This window comes from Podarcis liolepis, assembly GCF_965112155.1.
Source record: "Podarcis liolepis genome assembly, chromosome: 4".
Classification (NCBI taxonomy): Eukaryota; Metazoa; Chordata; class Lepidosauria; order Squamata; family Lacertidae; genus Podarcis; species Podarcis liolepis.
In genome coordinates this window covers 69,911,108-69,931,453 of record NC_139558.1, presented here as the reverse complement: position 1 = coordinate 69,931,453, position 20,346 = coordinate 69,911,108, and the positions used below count along the sequence as shown (strand labels likewise).

General features: G+C 40.3%; 1 protein-coding gene across 1 annotated transcript in view; it reads right to left on the bottom strand.

Moving 5' to 3' along the window:
• The window catches only part of CIP2A (cellular inhibitor of PP2A), a 29,408-nt gene extending 11,722 nt beyond the window's left edge, over positions 1-17,686 (bottom strand). Inside the window, exons 1-12 of the mRNA XM_083498586.1 lie at positions 17,101-17,686; positions 14,452-14,599; positions 12,426-12,538; positions 10,498-10,592; positions 9,181-9,277; positions 8,152-8,274; positions 7,735-7,880; positions 6,190-6,265; positions 5,281-5,505; positions 4,156-4,315; positions 3,213-3,354; positions 206-305 (exon numbers count right to left, since the gene is read on the bottom strand). Of these exons, the coding sequence (XP_083354712.1) occupies positions 206-305; positions 3,213-3,354; positions 4,156-4,315; positions 5,281-5,505; positions 6,190-6,265; positions 7,735-7,880; positions 8,152-8,274; positions 9,181-9,277; positions 10,498-10,592; positions 12,426-12,538; positions 14,452-14,599; positions 17,101-17,202 (1,527 nt within the window). The 5' untranslated portion in view covers positions 17,203-17,686. The remainder of the gene's footprint in view (positions 1-205; positions 306-3,212; positions 3,355-4,155; positions 4,316-5,280; positions 5,506-6,189; positions 6,266-7,734; positions 7,881-8,151; positions 8,275-9,180; positions 9,278-10,497; positions 10,593-12,425; positions 12,539-14,451; positions 14,600-17,100) is intronic.
• Positions 17,687-20,346: the final 2,660 nt, after the last annotated feature.

Sequence of the window (20,346 nt, the reverse complement as noted above, 5' to 3'; positions counted from 1 at the left end):
TATGCATACAAGGCACCTTTGGATTCAAAACACTGCCATGCACTTCTTAAAAAGGTTGCAGTCTGGCTATGATGGAAAAGGTAAGTATTTGAAGAATGACAGCTAGTATGTTGTCTGTGGATACTGTTAGTCACTACCACAGAATGGACATAATTATGTACAGTGTCTATCTTAACAGGCATTTAAATGATCAAATAAACCTTACCTGAAGAACTTTGTAAAAGTTGACTTCCATGTTAGAAACCAGCTGCTTAAGCTTGCTCATAAGATCCAGTGTTTTTAAGATTACATCAGCAGCAAGCTTGCTGAAAAAAGGTGATAATTAAAAGAGGTTACGGTACACCATAAATTCCAGCAATGACTAGCATGTCACATCTACACACTGCAGCCACCTACCCCAAACCTGACATCTGATATGGGGCAGATAAGGACATGTCTTCAAAGGAACAATTAGAAGCTTTAAGAGCTTCAGATTATTCCTTTGCAAGTGGGGCTCATTGATCAACACTGACAGTGAGCCCCACTGTGATTGGCTACACTGCAGAGTTCTGCCCACTTGACAAATAAAAAAATGATTAGAATTATTAAAACCACCTATGAAGCAAGCCAACTTAGCCATATGGTAGAATTGATGCCATCCAGTAAAAGGATCCAATCGTTCTCTGTTATGTTGGAGAGGATGCCAAATTATAGGTACATACTAACATATGTGGTGGGAATGTTCACAAATAGAACAATTTTAGAAGTTTCAAAAGAGATATCTCAGATTACAGCTCAGACAATCCCAGTAAAGCCTTACTTAATTTATATACTTTACATCTGGACCAAGTAAGAAGAAAGGAATCAAGAACAAATTTATTAACACCAGCTAGAAAAGTTATAGCCAGAACTAGGGGATCCTTGCAATTAATGAATATTGATCACTGGTATAATATAGTCTGGAAAACAGCCATAATGGGCAAGCTGTTGCAAAAATTAATAGTGCCAAAAGGAGAGAAAAAGCAAGATTATTTCCATACTGTATTGTGTGATTTTATTAAATACAGTAAGCCCGCAACTTACTCACATTTAACTCGGGCACATTCAGCTTTATGTGCTTGGCAAAAAATTAAAAGGGAGTGGGCATCCAGGAAAAAGGCTCTGGCAATCCCACCTGCCACTGAACCCAATGTGTTTTGACTACATGAGATTTTGGCTTTAGGCATGATTGCTGGAAGGTAATCCCTGCGTAAATTGTGGGCTTATTGTATACAAATGAAACAGCACACAGACAAGAAATACAACGTATTTTGCAATATGGCATAGATAAGCAGGCAGTTCTCATTAGCTCAGTCCTATTACTCTGTGTTCTCCAAGTTTATTTCACTGGTTTACTGTTATCACCTCATTATTATGTACTGTAAAATGTTTCGTATCTCCTCCACCCCACCGTGACCCATTTTTTCTTAGTCATGTCATGCTTTATGATTTGTGTGTGTACAATTTTGTAACAATAATAATATATATATATATATATATATATATATATATATATATATATATATATATATATAATATTATATTGTATTATATTGTATTATATTATATTATATTATATTATATTATATTATATTATATTATATATATTATATACCGTATTTTTCGCCCTATAGGACACACTTTTCCCCCTCCAAAAATGAAGGGGAAATGTGTGTGCATCCTATGGGGCGAATGCAGGCTTTCGCTGAAGCCTGGAGAGCGAGAGGGGTCGGTGCGCACCGACCCCTCGCTCTCCAGGCTTCAGGAAGCTCTGTGCAACCCTCGGGAGACCGGCTCCGAGGGTTGTGCAGAGCTGCCTGCAGTCCCGGGATCAGCGCAGCTCTGTGCGGCCACTGGGAGCGGGGCGCGAAGTCCCGCCCGGCTCCGGATGGCCCCGCAGAGCTGCCTGCAGTCCCGGGATCAGCGCAGCTCTGCATGGCCACCGGGAGCGGGGCATGAAGTCCCGCCCAGCTCCGGATGGCCGCGCAGAACTGCCTGCAGTCCCGGGATCAGCGCACTTCTCCCCATAGCCAGCCCCACAAGCTCTGGGGACAGCGGGGAGGCAGAGCGCGCCTTCCCGCTGTTCCCCGACCTGGTTCTTCCAGCCCCGCACCTGGGGGGGAAATAAAAAAAAATTTCTTTATTTTCCCCCCCAAAAAAACTAGGTGCGTCCTATGGGCCGGAGCGTCCTATGGGGCGCAAAATATGGTATATTATATATAATATATATATATATATATATATATATATATATATATATATATAGTTAATAAAACTACTTTTGTTTGTTTTTAAAACTGAAATGCAAAAAACAAAACAAAAGAAGTAACAGATTTTCTTTTGTGAAGAAACTTTGAACCAGCTATTTATATCTTACACTGCTCTTTGCTCTGACACTGGGTCTTTCATTTACATAGCTTTTGCCCTTGGAGGTTAAATCAAACGATGCATATGTAATAGTCAATCTGCCTTGCATACCGAGATGTCTTGGAGTTCTTTTCTTAATTGAAAGAGGCCTGCTGTGACACAGTATTACTGTGATGATGCTTACAACATTCCCCACCCCACCCTATTTGCCTGTTTAAAATTATGTATAAATGGAAAACTTGAACACCTTTATTTCTTTCAAATGCATATCCATATAAATAGAAACTTCAGAATATTGTAATTAAAATGAAAGCCTTCAATTTCAAGGATATCTTGCCAACTGCTAGGGCTCAACAACAGTCAATGTTAAGCCACCGGGCATGCTCACTTCCCCTCTCATGCAGCCAGGCCTTCTGCAGTGTTTATTTTACTTTCAGTGGATCCTGGCTGGTTGTATTTTACTAAATTAGTGGTTTTTAAAAGCCAGCGACATAACCCAGGGTTTGAAACTGGTTCCTTTTGAAACTGATTACAGTTTGTTTTAAAACATGGACTGCTGATTGTAGGACATGAGCAGTCAATATTTGCAGAAAGTGAAACTAAAAGTTGCAGAACTTGACCGCAGGAGGGGCAAAAGGGGAAGCGAACTGCATGAACCTGAGGCTTTGCTCAAGCTTGTTGTAGCTTACACGTGGCTTGGTGCTGTAAATGAACAAAATCTATATGTTTGGGCTATTTTTCCCCTAAAGAAAGATAATGTAAGTGTACCCTTAAGAAGACTGAACCTAAAGGATTGGTCCAGGGGTTTTTAAACAAAAGGTGCTTACCTCAGTTCAGAGTCCATTACCTTTGTCCCAAAGCTGAAGTCAATCCCACTGCATGTAAAGTGGTATTCAATTAAAGATGTACATTTGTTGGCTGTTAGAGCCTTAGTAACATGCATTTTTAGCGTATCATCTGCACAAAGCGGTAGGTTCTGTTAAGGATAAATCTGACTCATGAAAGAAGATTTTTTTTTTTTTTACAGAAGGAAATATTTAGCAGGAGAACATTTGTACTTTACTAGGAGTCTCCAAGTAGTGTTCATAAGGGCTGATGCTATTCCTTAATTACTTTTCAGCAATTTAGAGACAGGATAACTCTATGTATTTAAAAATAAATAAATAAGCCAAAGAGAAATTTGCAGCTCTAAGCTAGTCTAATCAATCTTGATTTCTGTCTAAATGCCAGAAAAACTCTGATCATATAATCATTAATGAACACATGAAATTCAGGGCACTTTTTGGTCCATACTTTTCTGGATGTACACTTCCTATAATAAAAACCCAGTGCATGAAAGGAAAATGCGTAAACACAGAGAATGCATATTCAATAAGTGCAACTGTTTGATTTCCGACCATTCCCTTCACATATTTAGACACATGACTCTTCACACTTATGTTTGTCATGACAAATGCTAGTTTTTGCAGAAAATGAATCTGTTGTGTAAACTGTAAAGCAGTCTTTAACAAACATTGTTCAAACATGTATCACCTTTCTAAAGTCCCTTTTAACCGTTACATTGTATTCCAGTTACAAAATACAATGCACAGACACCATATTTTATCCTGAACTATTTTAAGAGCAACCTTTTCTATAGTTTGCCTGTTTACCCAAAGTCTTGGGTTTAAAGTATTATTTAAATCAAATGCATTCATCTATTTTACAGACTACTGAGTATAGTTTCATGGTAAGCTCATGATAAAAAAAAAGAACGTGGATCAAGGATATTTCTCAAGACATCAACAGCCCCAATCATTCTTTCACACTTCTTCTTTGCCAACAGGTCTTCTAAGACATGATCCGGCAAATGAATATGGTCAAGAAGAACAGGAAGAAGAAGATCCACAAAGCGCTCAGCTGCAGCACTGCAGCCTGTATCAATAACATCCTGTAGAAGAATGACATGCTTGTTGGCACCCAGGTAACTGATAAATAATATATACTACCCCCTCCTCAAATCTGCTTTCTAAGTCCAAAACCACTCAGTCTTCATCTCAAGGTCCATGAAACATACCATTCCCATGATTAGTTTTTTTTTTCTCACAGAAGATAGATTCTGAAACATATTCCAGTCCAATCTGATGAAACTTAACTACAATATTTTGCAGTGGCAAGTGCACTACTGTTGGTCTTTATACTGTAAGCTTAAGAACTTGCAAAAACTATAGGTGGCAGACATTTTATTACAAGATGCATAAGCCTTGTTAAGCAGAGGCTTAAGATCAAGGGAAAAGAAAGGTTGGAGGATCCATGTACATCTTCTCCCTCTTCCTTTAAAAACAATTCTTCCATACTGTTCCTTTCCACCCTGTGGAACATCAGACTTCACTTGCTTATTAAGGAAGTGATCTGGGTACTGGGCTGATGCAGGAGTCCTAACCTGGCTACTCATGAAAACACCCTGAGCCAAGATGAGGCAAATATACTTACAGAACACCAGGTGTAAAGACTGCCCCCTCAAACACTAGATAGAGGTAGTTTACCCCAAATTTCCATTAAAGTTGATTTGCAAAAACATGCACATGGCTAGCAATAACCTAATGGGAGTGGCCAAAATGCAACATGTATTTTTTAAAAAAAGTTAAATATGAACCACTTGGGATATTGTTTATAAAATATAAGAACTATTTTTGCATTGGCTTCATTTGCTATTTTCATATACAGTTACCAGCAACAAAACTAGCTAAGGGCTTAACGATATTACCAAATGACAAGGCTAAAAGTGACGCAAGTTGTTTCTTGTTGGGATGTGTGTGGCACAGCTATGAGGCTGGAGCAAGTGCCTCATTTTCACATTGAATGGACTGGCTCGCTGAGAAGACATTTGAAGCCAATTGTAAAAGAAGTCGGTACCTCAAATATCTCCCTGAACAGCTCCAATGCAAGAGCTGAGCAGTTTTCAGATGCTTCCAGTGGTTGGTTTGACCAATGTACTAAGAGGACAGATGGCTCTGAAGGCTTAGATCGAGTTGCAAGTCTTGTGCTCCCACAGCTTGCCTTATTTGGCTCCAATATTGCCTGGCGCAAGATGTGACGGAGTTCCGTTACCGAACAGAAGGAAAGTAGCAACTCCAACACCTAAGCAGAAATGACTATCTTTCAGATTACAGTAATGGAAAGTTTCGACACACAAATAAACTGCTTGTTTTACCCATGTTACAGCTGTAAAGGACCTGCCAAAAATCTGACCTCCTATATACAAGTCTGTATTATACTGGAAACACACCACTGATCCATTCAGCCTGCAAATGCCAAATGTTTACAGTTCTCTCGCTTCTGCCCTCAGGGATACTTTAAAAGGAGATGTCAGGGCATGTAAAGTTTGTGGTTTTCCACAGACCTACGGTCAGTCAGTGCCTGTATCAGGGAGATCTTATACAAAAGCATGGTGGAAATAGTGTTCACAAAACATGAAGGAACTGAACAGAGCATAAATCTCACAGCCACAGTTCAAACACACACATTTTCCTCACATGAGAATGTAACTTTCTACACAATCTGCAAACTGTTTTATTTGAATGCACACACTCATTTATATAATGTTGTGGCTTACTTGGCTTGTAAGTAAAGTTTAATCTTACTGTAATAGAAAGCACAACATGATCCATACAAGCCTAGCTGCCCAAAATATGTAGGTATCAACATTAGTGTATTTCACCATATTTCAAGGCATTTACTTAACGTTAAGGATGGATGTAAGAATGCTCAGTATTTGGATTCTGTTAAGGCGTATCACTACAAAGATATTTAGCTGTAAAGTACCTTTGCTGAAGAATCAGAATCCCTTCCATGAAGGAGACCCAATACCTGAGTGACGCAGGAGGTAAAATGTTCATATCTACATTGTTAAAAGAAAGAAAAAAGTTGAAATATATTTTTCATTTTGAAACATTACTCAACATTCAAAAGGAGAATTTCTTGACTACTGCTCATAACTCATTTTTAGTTTAAATATTGTAGCTTTAACTATTGAAGAATGTCAATGAGTCACAGTAAGTGGTGCTAGAAAAGACTGCCTACAAGGGCTAATACACCAACTAAAAGAGTAAAAATAGCCCAAACACAGCATATCAATGCTATAAATCAATATTATCAAACAAGTGTTTTTGAGTCTGGGTGTCAATCCCAATGTCTAATTCACAGCACATAAAATAAAGTTCAAATTCTTACATGTTGTTAAGGCAATTCTAATTAAGCAAGACATAAAACCTAATGCAAATATGACAGTTCTATGCACAGATGTCATTTAAGCATTTTTATCTTGCTCTTCGGCCAAAGACTTACATAAGATCAATAAAAACAAGGTCTCCCTGCCTACAGGCTTACAAACAGAAAGATGTCATACAAAAGGAAAAAGGGATGGGGAATGGGGTAGGGGAAGCAAACAAATGCAGACACCACTTCTTAAAATTTCAATGTTCTGATAAGGACCACTTGAATAGAAACACTATGGGAGAGGAGTCAATTGGAACTTCTCTCTCAGCAAAACATGCCTGTATGAATACTGAGGACCTATTTGCTTTCCATTTAGGAAGCCATACATGTTTCAAATATCTATTCTGAAAATTAGATTCTGCTGCTCTTGGAATACAGCTGGAGACCTGCTGTTGATTACAGCATTATAGGAACTGACTGCAAATAAGAAAAGGAGAATAATTTCATTTTCTGTTGATTCCAATATGGTGAAATTTCAGATCTAGCAGGTGATAACAATGTAGGCAAAGCTAAGCACATTCCACATGTGTTGAATGGGCACGAGTGATAGAAAATTATATTCTGGTGCAAGGGAATAAAGATATTTATTGACACATCTTCCTGGGAATAAAATGGATGCTAACACCAAAAATGTCAGGCAGCTGGATAATCTACAGTTCTTTCTCAGTGGCAGCAGGAGGGAGAAATGACATCTAAGGGCATGGTTATTGAAAATGTCCACTCCGCAGGCCTGTTTCACAAACAGAAGGGAATACATCTTCTAAAATGGTGCTGAATGAAACAGTGGCCGTCATCATCTTTTACTGTACTTTGAAATTTAGAAGCACCACAGGTAAAAGTGCTCAAGAGACAAGTCCAGCCTGCCTCTTGCCTTACATTGGGATGGCTATAATCCCAGTCTTCTCACCATAGTTATGCACAAAGGGTTACAGGGAAGACTGAAGTAGAAAACTCAGCTTCTGTCACCTTTAAAGCCACATGATTACAGAGCTTAGGACAGAAAAACGTGCAAAAATGGACACACAAATTAAGGCACGATAACAGAGAGCCCCGAAAAGAATATTTGTAGGTAGGTTTATTTTGAAGACATACTTGGTAAGATAAACTGCAATCTTGGGATTTTTCAGAAGATCCATGAGAAGATCAACAGAGTACTTTCTTGTTAGTGTTCCATCACCATTCACAAGAATGTTGAATATCAACTGGAAAGTCTGATGAATATTTCTGGAATGGAAAAGCTAAACAAAGAGCTCTGATTTACAATAATGAACCATCACACACCCAGCTATATCAATGCAAACCTATAAACCTGAAATATGACAGCAATAAATATGATTCAATTGGATGATAAAAGATATGCATAGTTAGTACAACAGGCCTGCATTACTTGATTTGCACAGGTTGCTGGTGTAATTCCACATCCTGCCACAAATATTATTATCGGCAAGATTAACATGCCTGAAGTAAAAGCTATTTCTTTAAAAGAAGAAGAAAAGAACACATCCTTACCTTTTCTCCAACTTCTTCATTTAATGTAAGACTTGACAATATTGAAAGTGCGAATACAACCATTGTTAGACTACTGTGGGCCAAGAAACTGATCAGAGTACGATAGAAACTCTTCACATTTGTCTAGTACAAAGAGAAGAAAAAACATTCCTAGAAAAAGCTGCATTTGAGTGTAACCTGTTGCTGCCTAAGTCAATATATTCTATTCCTTACCATTTCACTAGATTAATTAAAAGATTGCTTTCCCATGGAATGTACATGCCATTTCACCAATATCCACAGGAACTGATAATGCATTAATGTTTTATTTTAATGTTACTTTGGAACTATGTTTAGAAACCTTTAGAGTGTGAAGGACAGTAGAGATCCAGGATGGCCAACTCAAGAAAATAAAAGTTTACACTTCATCTCTGAAGTTATTTATATGCAAATTTCCACTGAAATCAATGAGATTCATACACATTTGTGAAAGATTGAAAAATGTTGGTGTTCACTGAGAAGTGAAGTGTAATTTTTGAGGATTTGGATTTCAGAAATATTAGCATAGCTAAAGGGAGAGAAAAAAATGAGGAAACATGAAATCTATATAAGAGACCTTTACCGATGAACTTGGCCAAAACTAGATCTAGTGTTTGTTAAAATAATCAAAAGCAAGAGGAGTCATATCCAAGTGCTGTGGAAAGTCCTCATTCTCGACTTCTTTTCTGCATTACATTAGTGTAATCATTTTCTCTGGGCTCATTAGCATGAGACGATAGTCCTGTAGTTTTGAAGGTACACAGGAAATGTCTTTACCACCTCTGCTAAATATGTAAATACAGAAGGAAATTTCCCCAGATTAACCAAGCCATTTCTTGAAATTCTAATTTCTTCCATGTTCTTTGGAGATAATGGTTGTGCTCATCTGCTCTATAAGATCAAGAGAAAGAATCAACTCCCACTTGCTCACTTAAAGTGCTAATGTTTCACACGCTCAAATGATTAGACTCCCCTTTCTTCAAAAAGATTTCAATAAAGAAAGTTTCTTACCAATGACTTAATATGTGCTTGAATGGATAGATTGTGTCGACACAGATTTGCCATAAGTCCTAGGCATGGTATTGTTAACTCGTCTTCTGTAGACTGACTAAAATAAAAGCCCATAATAAAGCAATCTGCTTTGTTAACATGTTTATTAGAATTCCATATTTTGTTTCTTATAAAACTGATTCCTTCAATTTAATCATTATCCCCTCAGAGCAACTTTCACTTTGTTATCCAAATCAGTAGAACGATCCCACATGCAGAACACAAGTAAATCACTGCATTGGAATTGCTGTATGCTTATACCTATCATTAATAAAACTATGTGCTGCTCACTTTATAATTATGCACAGAGTGCAATCCTACAAAAGTAAGCTCCACTGAGTTTAACAGGACATACTCCAAGGTTAGTGTATACAGGATTGCAGCATAAGCCGTTCAAAACACTTATCAGTTTGCCCACCCACATACAGCTGCTGGTGTCATAATGACTTTAGTGGTAGGACTTAACACTTCTTGCAGAAGAGAAGCCACTAAAGAGAATGAAAACCCAAGTGTAATTAGCTTTATTAATTTTACTGAAAACAAAAGTTATATGTCTTCTTCCCCTGCCCAAATACATATGCTACTCTTATTTTAGTGCATTTTAGAGACTGACATGAAGGTGGCCAATTAAACTCTCCTCTGAAACTAAACAGGAGTGGTATGGCAAATATCTGAATAGGACTCTCCTTCCTTGGAGGTTTTTGAGCAGAGGTGGGATGGCTGTCTGTCATGGATGCTTTAGCTGAGATTCCTGCATTGCAGGGGGTTGGACTAGATGACTCTTAGGTCCCTTCCAACTCTAAGATTCTATGATTTTATGATTCTATGAAACCACCTGGGAAGTGGAGAGGAGGGCAGGGAGTTTCATCTCTCTTCACTTGCTTATTGCAAGTTCAGCTCTACCCACCAACACTACCTCTGTTCCATCTTCCCATCTCCTAACTCAGTTGGTAGAGCATGTGACTTTTAATCTCAGAGTTGTTGGGCAAACGTTTCCTGCGTTACAGGGGGTTGGACTATTTGACCCTCGTGGTCCCTTCCAACTCTACAATTCTATGATTCTATGAATATACCTCTGCTGGAAAATCTTTGGTCGTCCTGTTCTATTATCCTCAGTCTAACAGTCTTCTGTTCCTTAAAATGCACCTGCCCTTTCTCTTGCTGTCCCAATCCCTTAACTACCTCCCTGAAAACAGCTCAGCAGGATTTACTCCAAGATGAGCAAGTATACAACTGTAGCCTTACTGAGATAAAGATTTAATCCTATGAGGTACTTACATATGGTGTATAAGAAATGAAATTAAGTCATCAATATTAGTACTGCCATGGAATACTCTTGCATTGTAGGTCAATTTCTGCAGCAGTTGAATACTCTTGAGGGGGGGGAAAACAAATTATGATACAACTAAAAGATATAACTTCTTGAGGTTCTAGATATTAGGAAAGTATTTATCTGTATTAGAGCCACTGAATTCCATTTTCAGATTAGGAACTAGACAATATACTATTTCAAAACTATTAAAATCATTTCTCCTTGATGATTAATAGTCTTCTAAAAATTCAGTTTATACAACTAATTAGTAGGTTGAAGCAGAGGTTTTCAAAGTTTTTGAGTCCACAGCTCCCTTGACCAGCTACATTCTTTCTGTGGGACCCATGAGTCCAGTTATGTCACCCCTTGCCTGCAGAGCTAGCAGCCTCTCACCCTTTTTTGAATACTCTCCCTTGTGAAGTGTTCCCTTAGCCTCCTCTCCTCTCTCCTTGGGAGTCCTCCAGGCAGCTGCTCCTGGTCTCTGAGCTGCCCGCTCCAACCCCAAAGAGAGGTACCTCCTCATGCCATCTACCAGGGGCCTGGGAAGAGGGTGCCCTCAGCCTAAGTGGATTAACAAAGACTGTCCAAAGGTGAACGTGAGGCCAGCACCTTACCTTGGGAGGCTGCAGTGGCAGTAGCAGGGACTGCCGGGCCTGCATGCTGGAAAGGCTTCCCTTTTGCATTGGGCACTCAGCTCCCAGGCAGGCCTTGCACTCAGCAATCACAGGAAAGGCCAGCACAGTGCCTGCCTGGCCTCCCACTTGTCTGTCCAACTGCAAGGGCTGGTGGACTGGCTGGCGGGCCTCCCTCACCCACTTGCTTGCTTATTCCAAGGCTGCCTCAGCTCCTGCAACCAGCACCCCATGGCCAACCCCAGAGGCACCATTCGCCGGGGGAGTTTGTAGCCAGGGCTGCTGCAACATAACAACTGCACAAACCTTTGGGAGGCAGAGATGCAAGAGGACATCAGAGAAGGGGGGGAAGGAAAGAAAGAAAGACAGAGACTAATGTTGCCCATGCCACCTCTGACTATCATTCAAGGCACCCCAGGGTGCCACAGCACACTGGTTGAAAACAACTGGGTTAAGGGTTCAATTGTATGCACAAGAAGTTGTTATGAAGCAAGCTTAAGCCTGGAAGAGGGGAAACATGCCTTTCAATGTTTTACACCAAGTTGCAAGATCACATGACCAAGCTGAATGGGCTTAGGATCCAGCCTAAGTCCTCACTCTATGGTCAGGCTCCTGCCACACCCCAGAACACATTTTTGGGACTTACACAGGCCTAGGTTCAGCCAGCTTAGGCTCACTTGGATGAGCAAGTTATGTGCTGGGGCTGGGGACTTAACATTAGCTGAGCCAGAAAAGTGCTTCACCCTAAGGTGCTCATCCTGGCTGATTGCACCCTAAGACTATTAATCATCAAGGGGAATCAATCACTGAAGTGCAGATGTGAAACCAGTAGTTGGCCAGGGGAGGGGGTGGAATAAAACCAAAACAGTTTCTCTCACTGACTCTAGTCAATCAAGTTTTGGTTTTAGTGAAGATGAGACTAACCCATTATTTCACACCAAAAAGAACATGAAGCAGAAATAATTGTTCCATGGCTATAGGATACAAATCTATTTAAATCAAGCAAGGCACATTTTATTAGAAATTTCTACATTTGCATTTCAGCTATAGTCTGATGGCATGGACACCTAAGCAGGTTTGGATCTCATGTGTGCTTGGATGGGAGGAACCACCACCCCCCGCCTCCCAGGAACCATGTGCACACATAGCTTTGAGTTCCATGTAAGAAAGGCAAAACATAGCTAAAAATAATTTTAAAGCTTTACATTACTTACAAAAAACAATTCCCGCTATATGAAGTGTTAACCATTACATTATGTTACCTGTAATAATACTGGATCAAGAGGATTGATAGAACTTCGATGAATCACACCTGCCAGGACACTACACAAATTGTAAGTATTCAGAAGGGCTTCTCTGATCTCATTATCTAAAACTAAAATATAAACATACACACATAGTCACTAGAAGCAACGCGTCAAGAACAAAGGCAATTAGAAAATATTTCAGAAAATTTATAAAGCAATATTTCCATCCAACAGTCAATTATATTTTTATAAAGAGTCTTTGAACCTATTTTTTAATTTTCATGAAATGTGCTGGGATATAAAGTAACTTAATTAAGCAAATTAAGAAGAAATGCTAGCTGTTTCTATAGATGTAGTCTTACACACTGGAAACAAGTAAATTTCCATCTTAAAACAAAAGGTCAGTTAACATATTCCCCCAAAGTCTGGCATATCTGCAATAAAATCTGCTAAAGTAATGTTGACATATCTCTAGCTTTACACTATATCTCTGCTTACTCAGAAGCATTCAAATCACCATTTATTTAAAAATATTTTAAAAATATTTTTAACCATTCATCAAAAGTTTGTGTAAATATACAAAAGTGTGAACAGAATTAATCCAATACAACTTATAAATACAATGTAAAAATAAAAAATAAACAAAGCAAAGTAAAATAAAAGATAGAATACAGCACAATTCCAAAGGCCATCTAAAATTTTAAATGCTTAGTCAAATAGGAAGGTTTTCAACTAGTACCAAAGCTTGTAATTTCAGTGCCAGCCATGCCATCACAAGGATGCCACTCCAAAGTTGTGGCACCATTGAACAAAGAGCCTTCTCCTTGTAGAACCACAACATACATATACTAAAGAGAATACTTGGAGCAGAGCCTCTCCAGAAGGTAAGACATGGGGAGGCTGCTATGGAAGGAAGCACTCCAGAATGTGGGTTCCAATTCTTACAAGGTTTTAAGGTAAAGCATCAGCATCTTTCATTGAATTTGGAAGCAGATAGGTAATCAATATAGATCTTTCAAAACAGGTGCAATATGAACAGCTTTGGCTAAACCTGTCAAAATTCTAGCAGCTGAGTTATGCACTTCCATATACAGTGGTGCCTCGCAAGACGAAATTAATTCGTTCCGTGAGTTTTGTCGTCTTGCGATTTTTGTCGTCTTGTGAAGCACGGTGTCGGGAAAGTTTTGGAAAAGCTTCAAAAATCACCAAAGTCTTTAAAAACCTCAAAAAGGCTACCACACCACGTTCTATGAGTTGCTCCTCGAAGTCAAGTCGCAACTGTATTAACGGTGTTAAGAAAAAGGAAACAAACTTGCAAGACGTTTCCATCTTGCGAAGCAAGCCCATAGGGAAAATCGTCTTGCGAAGCAGCTCAAAAAACAAAAAACCCTTTCGTCTAGCGAGTTTTTTGTCTTGCAAGGCATTCGTCTTGCGAGGTACCACTGTACTCTTAAAAGGGCAGCCCCAACACATTACAGAACTCCAACCAGGCTAACAGAGTGGCGATCAGCATGGCAAAGCTATCCTATCACATGTGGTGAACCAGTCATAGGTAATAAAAGGCACTCCAGGTATCAAGTGACAATGATGGATCAAGGAGTACTCCCACCCTGTATACCAGGTCCCATCCAGAGCAAGTGGATACCAATTTCCTGGACTCCAAGTACTACCCACCCACGTCCATCTTGTTAAGACTGTGCTTCAGTTTATTGACCTCATCCAATGCATTACTAAGTCCAGACACTGATTTTGTATTCCTGCTTTTCTTACAATAACTAAGTTGTTGCATTCATGAGCTGCACAAAAGCAATAAATTTAATATTTAAAAAATGATTTAAAAAAAACAACAAACCAGCCAAGAAATTTTGGTTATGACGATCAGAACACTCTAACATTACATTTTAGTGTGATGTCTGAGAAAGTTATATACAAAAGTATGCAAGAAATCAGAGCCAATCATAAGTTTTACACTACACTTTATCTTGACCTATAAAGTATTAAACAGCTCAGGATATGCAACTCAAATGTATTTAAGGCTTACCCAGTTGAGAGAGCAAGCCTACCACATTCAGGGTTAACTGGGGGCTTGTATTTGGATCTTCAATGAGTTCCACTAAGCAGCATAGACATTCACTTGGTAAAATCTGGTTCGATGCAAAAAATCTTGTCAGCTTCAATCCTGAGATGACCTGGAAAAATGTATTTAATATGGTAACTACTAACTGAAGCTAAAAAGTAACACTGAACCAAATACTCCTTAAGTATACTGGAGCTCTAGTAAATACACAGCAGTCTTCCACAAAGCTAAGTGAACTATGAACTCACTTTCAATGAAGTGAAAAGACATAGTACAGTATCCTTAACTTTCTCTCACAAAAATCAATAGAACTTAACAGGGCTTAATTTAGAGTGGAGCCATTCTTTTCAAAGACCATTCTTTGAAATAAGTACATAATCAAATACATACTCAACAACTTACTATATGTTATATCTTTACCATACTTCTAAAAAGAGTTCTACGAGTAGTATAAACACACCAGAGCTAGATAACACGTTAACAGCATCTTCCAAAAGTATGACAGTTGAACAAAACTGACAGCTGGAAAAAAGTGTCCTTGTGAATGCACCCTCAGAAGAACACTTCAACCTAGATGCTTACAAAATTGAGGCTCTCAAGAAGTGGCTAAAGGTAGTTTTTTCTCTGAATTCTATCAGATCTGCAAGAATTATAACTTGAATACTGTATGCAGACAGAATTGGGGAGCTGGTGGAAATTCTACATAGATTTATTAACTAATTAACTAACATAGATTTATTAATTAATAAGAGTATTTTCAGACTTGTTCTATACATTTTAATTAATTAAAAAAACTAACCAAGTGGCTTCCAACTGAAAATAGGCAATATAGGCTCCAGTGCTACAAGAACTGCCAAATGCCTATGGATAAGCACTTTCTTCCATAGCACCCACTTTCCAGAGTGGGTCAAGGTTACAATTAAGTGAAATGTAGTTCAGATAAACAATGAATTTTGGTGTTCCCTATTTAAGATTTATCTCGTCCACCTTTCTGAACATCAAAAGGGGGTTGTAAAGAAATAAAAATAAACAAACCAGAAAGCCAAAGCAATCAGAACTAGCACCTAAACAAAATTTCCCAAATCAGTTGATTCTGAATGCCTTTTTTAAAACAGGTGTATACAGGCAACCATCTTAGACGTGTTTGATGTGTTTGACCATGCAATATATGCAATTTCATTTAAATGTGTGGTGCTTTGGAATGTAACCGCTGTGTAAATTGGGAGTTGCCTGTATAGATTTATTTCAGAACGATCCAAGGGAGCCTCAGTAGAGATTAAGTTCCATAAGTCTGGTGGTCCTCTCCCCTGTGACCACCTTCCATAACTCTGAAGCAGAAAGTACAGAGCAGAGTCTCCATAGTTAACCACAATGTGTGACCAGGTTCAGATTGTGAATCCCACAGATCAGGGCTTTTAACATTTAGGGGGAAATTATGTAAGCCATTCCAAGTCCATGGAATACAGCAAGCTATAAAATAAAGTGCAATAAATAAAAGAAAAAACCCATGATGAGATCCTGAGTTAAGGGGTTTCAGAATCATATGCTCCTTATGATGTGGCATTATAGCCCTCCTATGTTGCTAGACTCCAGCTAGATAAGTTTCAATCCACAGGTCAATCATCAGAGTGGAAATTCAGCTTCGCCTGGAGGGTCACTGGGACCCCATCCCTACTTTAACAGCAGTGCCACACAGCACACATTGCAGTAACCACTACAAACACACACTGCAAATAAACATGCTGTACAATTCCTTGATTGCACATGCACTCATAAGAATCTTTATTTTATTGCTATGGCTAGTGGCTGTTGCAAATAAAGTGTAAGAACTTAACTATGCAAAATATATTTTGGAGGTTTGCATGAATAATCAAATAATATATAAAAATAAAAAAAATCCTTCCAGTAGCACCTTAAAGACCAACTAAGTTAGTTCTTGGTATGAGCTTTCGTGTGCATGCACACTTCTTCTGTGTATCTGAAGAAGTGTGCATGCACACGAACGCTCATACCAAGAACTAACTTAGTTGATCTTTAAGGTGCTACTGGAAGGATTTTTTTTTTTATTTTGACTATGGCAGACCAACACGGCTACCTATCTACTACTCAAATAATATATCTTATTCTAATTGCCCCCGTTAAAAACCTTGCAATTTTTGCTGATTGCATATGTATGGCAGCTTCCTTTGTTGTGAGCAGGCCTGCTATACGCCTGCCAGCTAAGGAACCAGTAGAAATCAAACGGGGGTGTATTTCCCCTCCCCGCTTCCAATCTCCACCCCTACCTCTCACTTCTTTTTCAAATAATGTAGAAAACTGCACTTTGGGTCCCCACGATCTCCAAATAGGGTTTACTGCCAGGTTAAGTTTGCACAGCTTAAGTTTGCCCCGGCCGCTTTATTTGCAAGGTACTTTTTCGCTGTGCGCATCGGGATTTGTTTGTTTGTTTGTTGCTGTTGTTTTGCTTTCGAGAGAAAACTCCTAAAAACAGAAATCCCAAAGAAAAAGGGCCATTCCCAGCCGCTTCTGTCAACTCCCGGCCAGGCACCCGCGACCAGCCGAGCCGAGAGACGGAAAGCCGCACACCGTGCAGGTCCGCTCGGCTGCTCTCACCTCCAGACTCCGCTGCAGCAGCGCTGCGTTGGGCGGGGTCCGCGCAGCCCGGTACTGGGAGGCCGCGAGGAGCAGCGACTTCATACAAGCCGGCGCGTCCATAGCGCTGGCGGCCCAGCCGCCTCCGCGGACCTTCCCTCGCAGCGCCTCAAATCCCGCCGTCAGAAAATCGTATTTGGCGCCTTGGCCGCCATTTTGACGCGAGGAGGAGCCCCCGGCGCACGCCGGAAGCCCCGGTGCATGCCGGGAGGTTGGAGAGGAGAGCCGTTGAAGTCCTCTCGTCCCAGTGGAAAGGAGGAACGGGGAGGGGCGGGGGGAGGAACGGGGGCAACAAAAGAATAGCACGAGACACCCCCTCGCAGCCTAGAAATCGATGCTAGACGGAGTGGGCGGCCGGGGCAGAGATATTTCCGTCCGCGGCGGTGGTTCTTTCGCGTCGTGTGGCGAAGTAGCAGCTCTGTGGGAACCAGGGCGAGCTCGAGAGCGAAGCAGCCCTTGCCCCGGTGCATGCTGGGAGGGAAGGGTCACAAGCGGCGCTATTTTTGTCCTGCGGCTGCTCCTGAGGTGATGCTTTTCTCCTCGCGTGGGAGCACTCGTGGCGGATGCGCACGCGAAGCCGGTCCGGGGTGGGCGCCCATGTCCGGTGGGAGATGAAAGAGAATAGCCGCGGAAGAAACGTGGCCGGACAAACATCACAACAAGCAGCGGCGAACTGGCCCGTTTCCTATTGTGGCGTGCGTGTGTTGTGCCAGTTTGGTTTGCGTGTTTGCATCAAGATAGGGGGCTGCTTTGTGGCTCTCGTGCAATAAGCGCAACAGTGCATTGTAATTCCCCATGCATATACAGTACCGGTTTATTTAACATCTCAAAGGAATGGCCAGGCTACCTAGAAAAGGCAATCAGATAAGGCAGGAACGTCCAACAGGTAGATCGTGATCTATGGTAGATCTCTGGCTCCACCCAAAGAAGCTCAACAACTTTGGCTCCCCTAAAAAAAGCTCAACATTTAACATTTTAGCCCTTTACCCCGCCCCCAAAACGGGGCTTTCCTCCCGCCTCAAAAAATCTCAACAACTTTGACCTGAACCCCTAAAACACGGGGCTTTCCTCCTCCCTAAAAAAAAGCTTAACTTTGACCTGAACCCCCGAAAAGGGGGTAGACCACTGCCAGTTTTTAACTCTCTGAGTAGATCGCAGTCTGTTCGGAGTTGGCCACCCCTGAGATAAGGCTTTATCAGGTATCCTGGCAGACAGGAGAGAAGCAACACACTCAAATTTCTGCTGGGGACCACCTCTTTCTGTGATGTTTTGGGGGTAGGCAATTTCAAAAGTCTATAAGCTTGCACACCAATGTTCTAGGTTCCTCTCCTCCCTCCCTGCGTTGGGTGAGCGGGGAACCCTGTTGCAACAGTTTAATAAAGATTATGTTTACTAGCTGCTTTGCTTTCAATATTCTCTGGTTGGCCTCTGTTATTTTCTCCTACCAATAGAGAAACTACATAAGGACTCTATATGGGCTCTTGGATACCTCATAAGGGAAAAAGGAGCAGTTTTTTCTTATAACAGTGACTTACTACATACAGCTGATGAGGTGGACTCTAGTCTAAGGTATAAACTTTGCTGCAGTTTTTCCCCCCCTGCCACTATTTGAAATACCATTTCCCACTATATAAGGATACTCATCCAGGCCTGTGCTCAGTGAAATGAATGGTGGAAAACAAGAAGCATAAATAAAAACACTTAAATGTACCTCACAAACCAAAAACATCATGCACAGATGCTCAGGACAGTGCAAGCTCCTCAATCTTCCCTGGAGATGACGGGGTTATTTTTTGGAAATCCTCTAACGTTACAACAAAACACTGCTGCTGAGTGAATGTGGATGAAATGTTCTGCTAGCAGCTGTACAACTTCCTGCTCACATTTGCTGTCCATATTATCTCCTGATCAGTTTTCATGTGTTGAGATTATTCTTGAAATTGCTGCACTGAACTTTGCTCTGATTTTGCCCTTTTTAATTCCAGCATGGAATTTGGTATCTGGTACGTTGATTGACAGTACTGTTCTGCAAGGCAGGTTTCTTCTCTTATGGTTGCTTACTATCTTCATATAATCATGAGGAGGACATCTACAAGGGTCCTCTGGTGTTTGGTGAAGCCTAAGGCTAACCCTTTTGGCAGCCCCAAAGACACAGCTTCTGGCTCCTCTCTCTTGGCCAGTTAATCCACTTTCCATGTCTACTTGTTATTTCAGTTTCTGCATTCTTCTCTTCTTCCAGATACCACTTCCATAGTCTTTAAAATTGTGTAGATGCCCTACATCTGTGGGGTTACTTCCATGGCTACAGGAACTCTTAATTTTAATTTTTAAATTTTATTGTGCAGATGAAACTATGTATTGTTCTGACATGGTGGCTGTGTGACTTGGTGCTTACATAGCTACTTTAACTCTGTTCCAGCAGGAAGTATCACCTTGGATCAGGGATGGTTAACCTATGACTCTCCCAGTATTGTTGGATTCCAATTCTCATCAGTCCTAGCCAGCATGGCCAACAATCAGAGATAATTGGGGGGGGGGAGTGCAGCAACATCTGAGGTCAGTAGATGAACCAGCCTTGCCTGGGATAGTATGACTATAATAGGATTTATCTGGAGTAAATAAGTAGAGGCAGCTAAAATAGATATGAACTGCTATTTCCTGTGGGCACAGATAACTTTAAAGGGGTATTGACACGCTAAAACAACCAGCCACTATGAAAGTGTTAAATCCTGTGTAAGCTAGGTGCTAATGTATTTTCCACCCACTTCTGACATTGTAATGTGTACAAAAGAGTTGAGTAAATTGAACAAGGAGTTTTGCAGTCGAAAACTGTGTTGGAAGTAAGGCTGATATACAGGAATGATAAGTACAATTATGACTTAAGAATAAAAATTCTAGTAAAATTAAGTTTAAAATATAATAATAATAATCAGAACAACAAAACTTAAAAGAGAACAGCATAAAAGCAGTCAGCGGAGAGAAGGCAGCATAAAAGTAGAGATAAAACAGGTCATATTAAAAATCCTGGGAAAATATAATGGTCTTTGCCTGGTATTAAAACGATATCAAAGTTGGTGGCACTTGAGAGATGTGTGTTCAGGCATTGTGCATTAGTGCAATGGGGCTTTATTTCTTGCCATCTTATGATACAGGTAAAGTGGTACAGGTGTCCTACAAGCTGAAAAAATAGGAGGAAAGCTGTTGCGT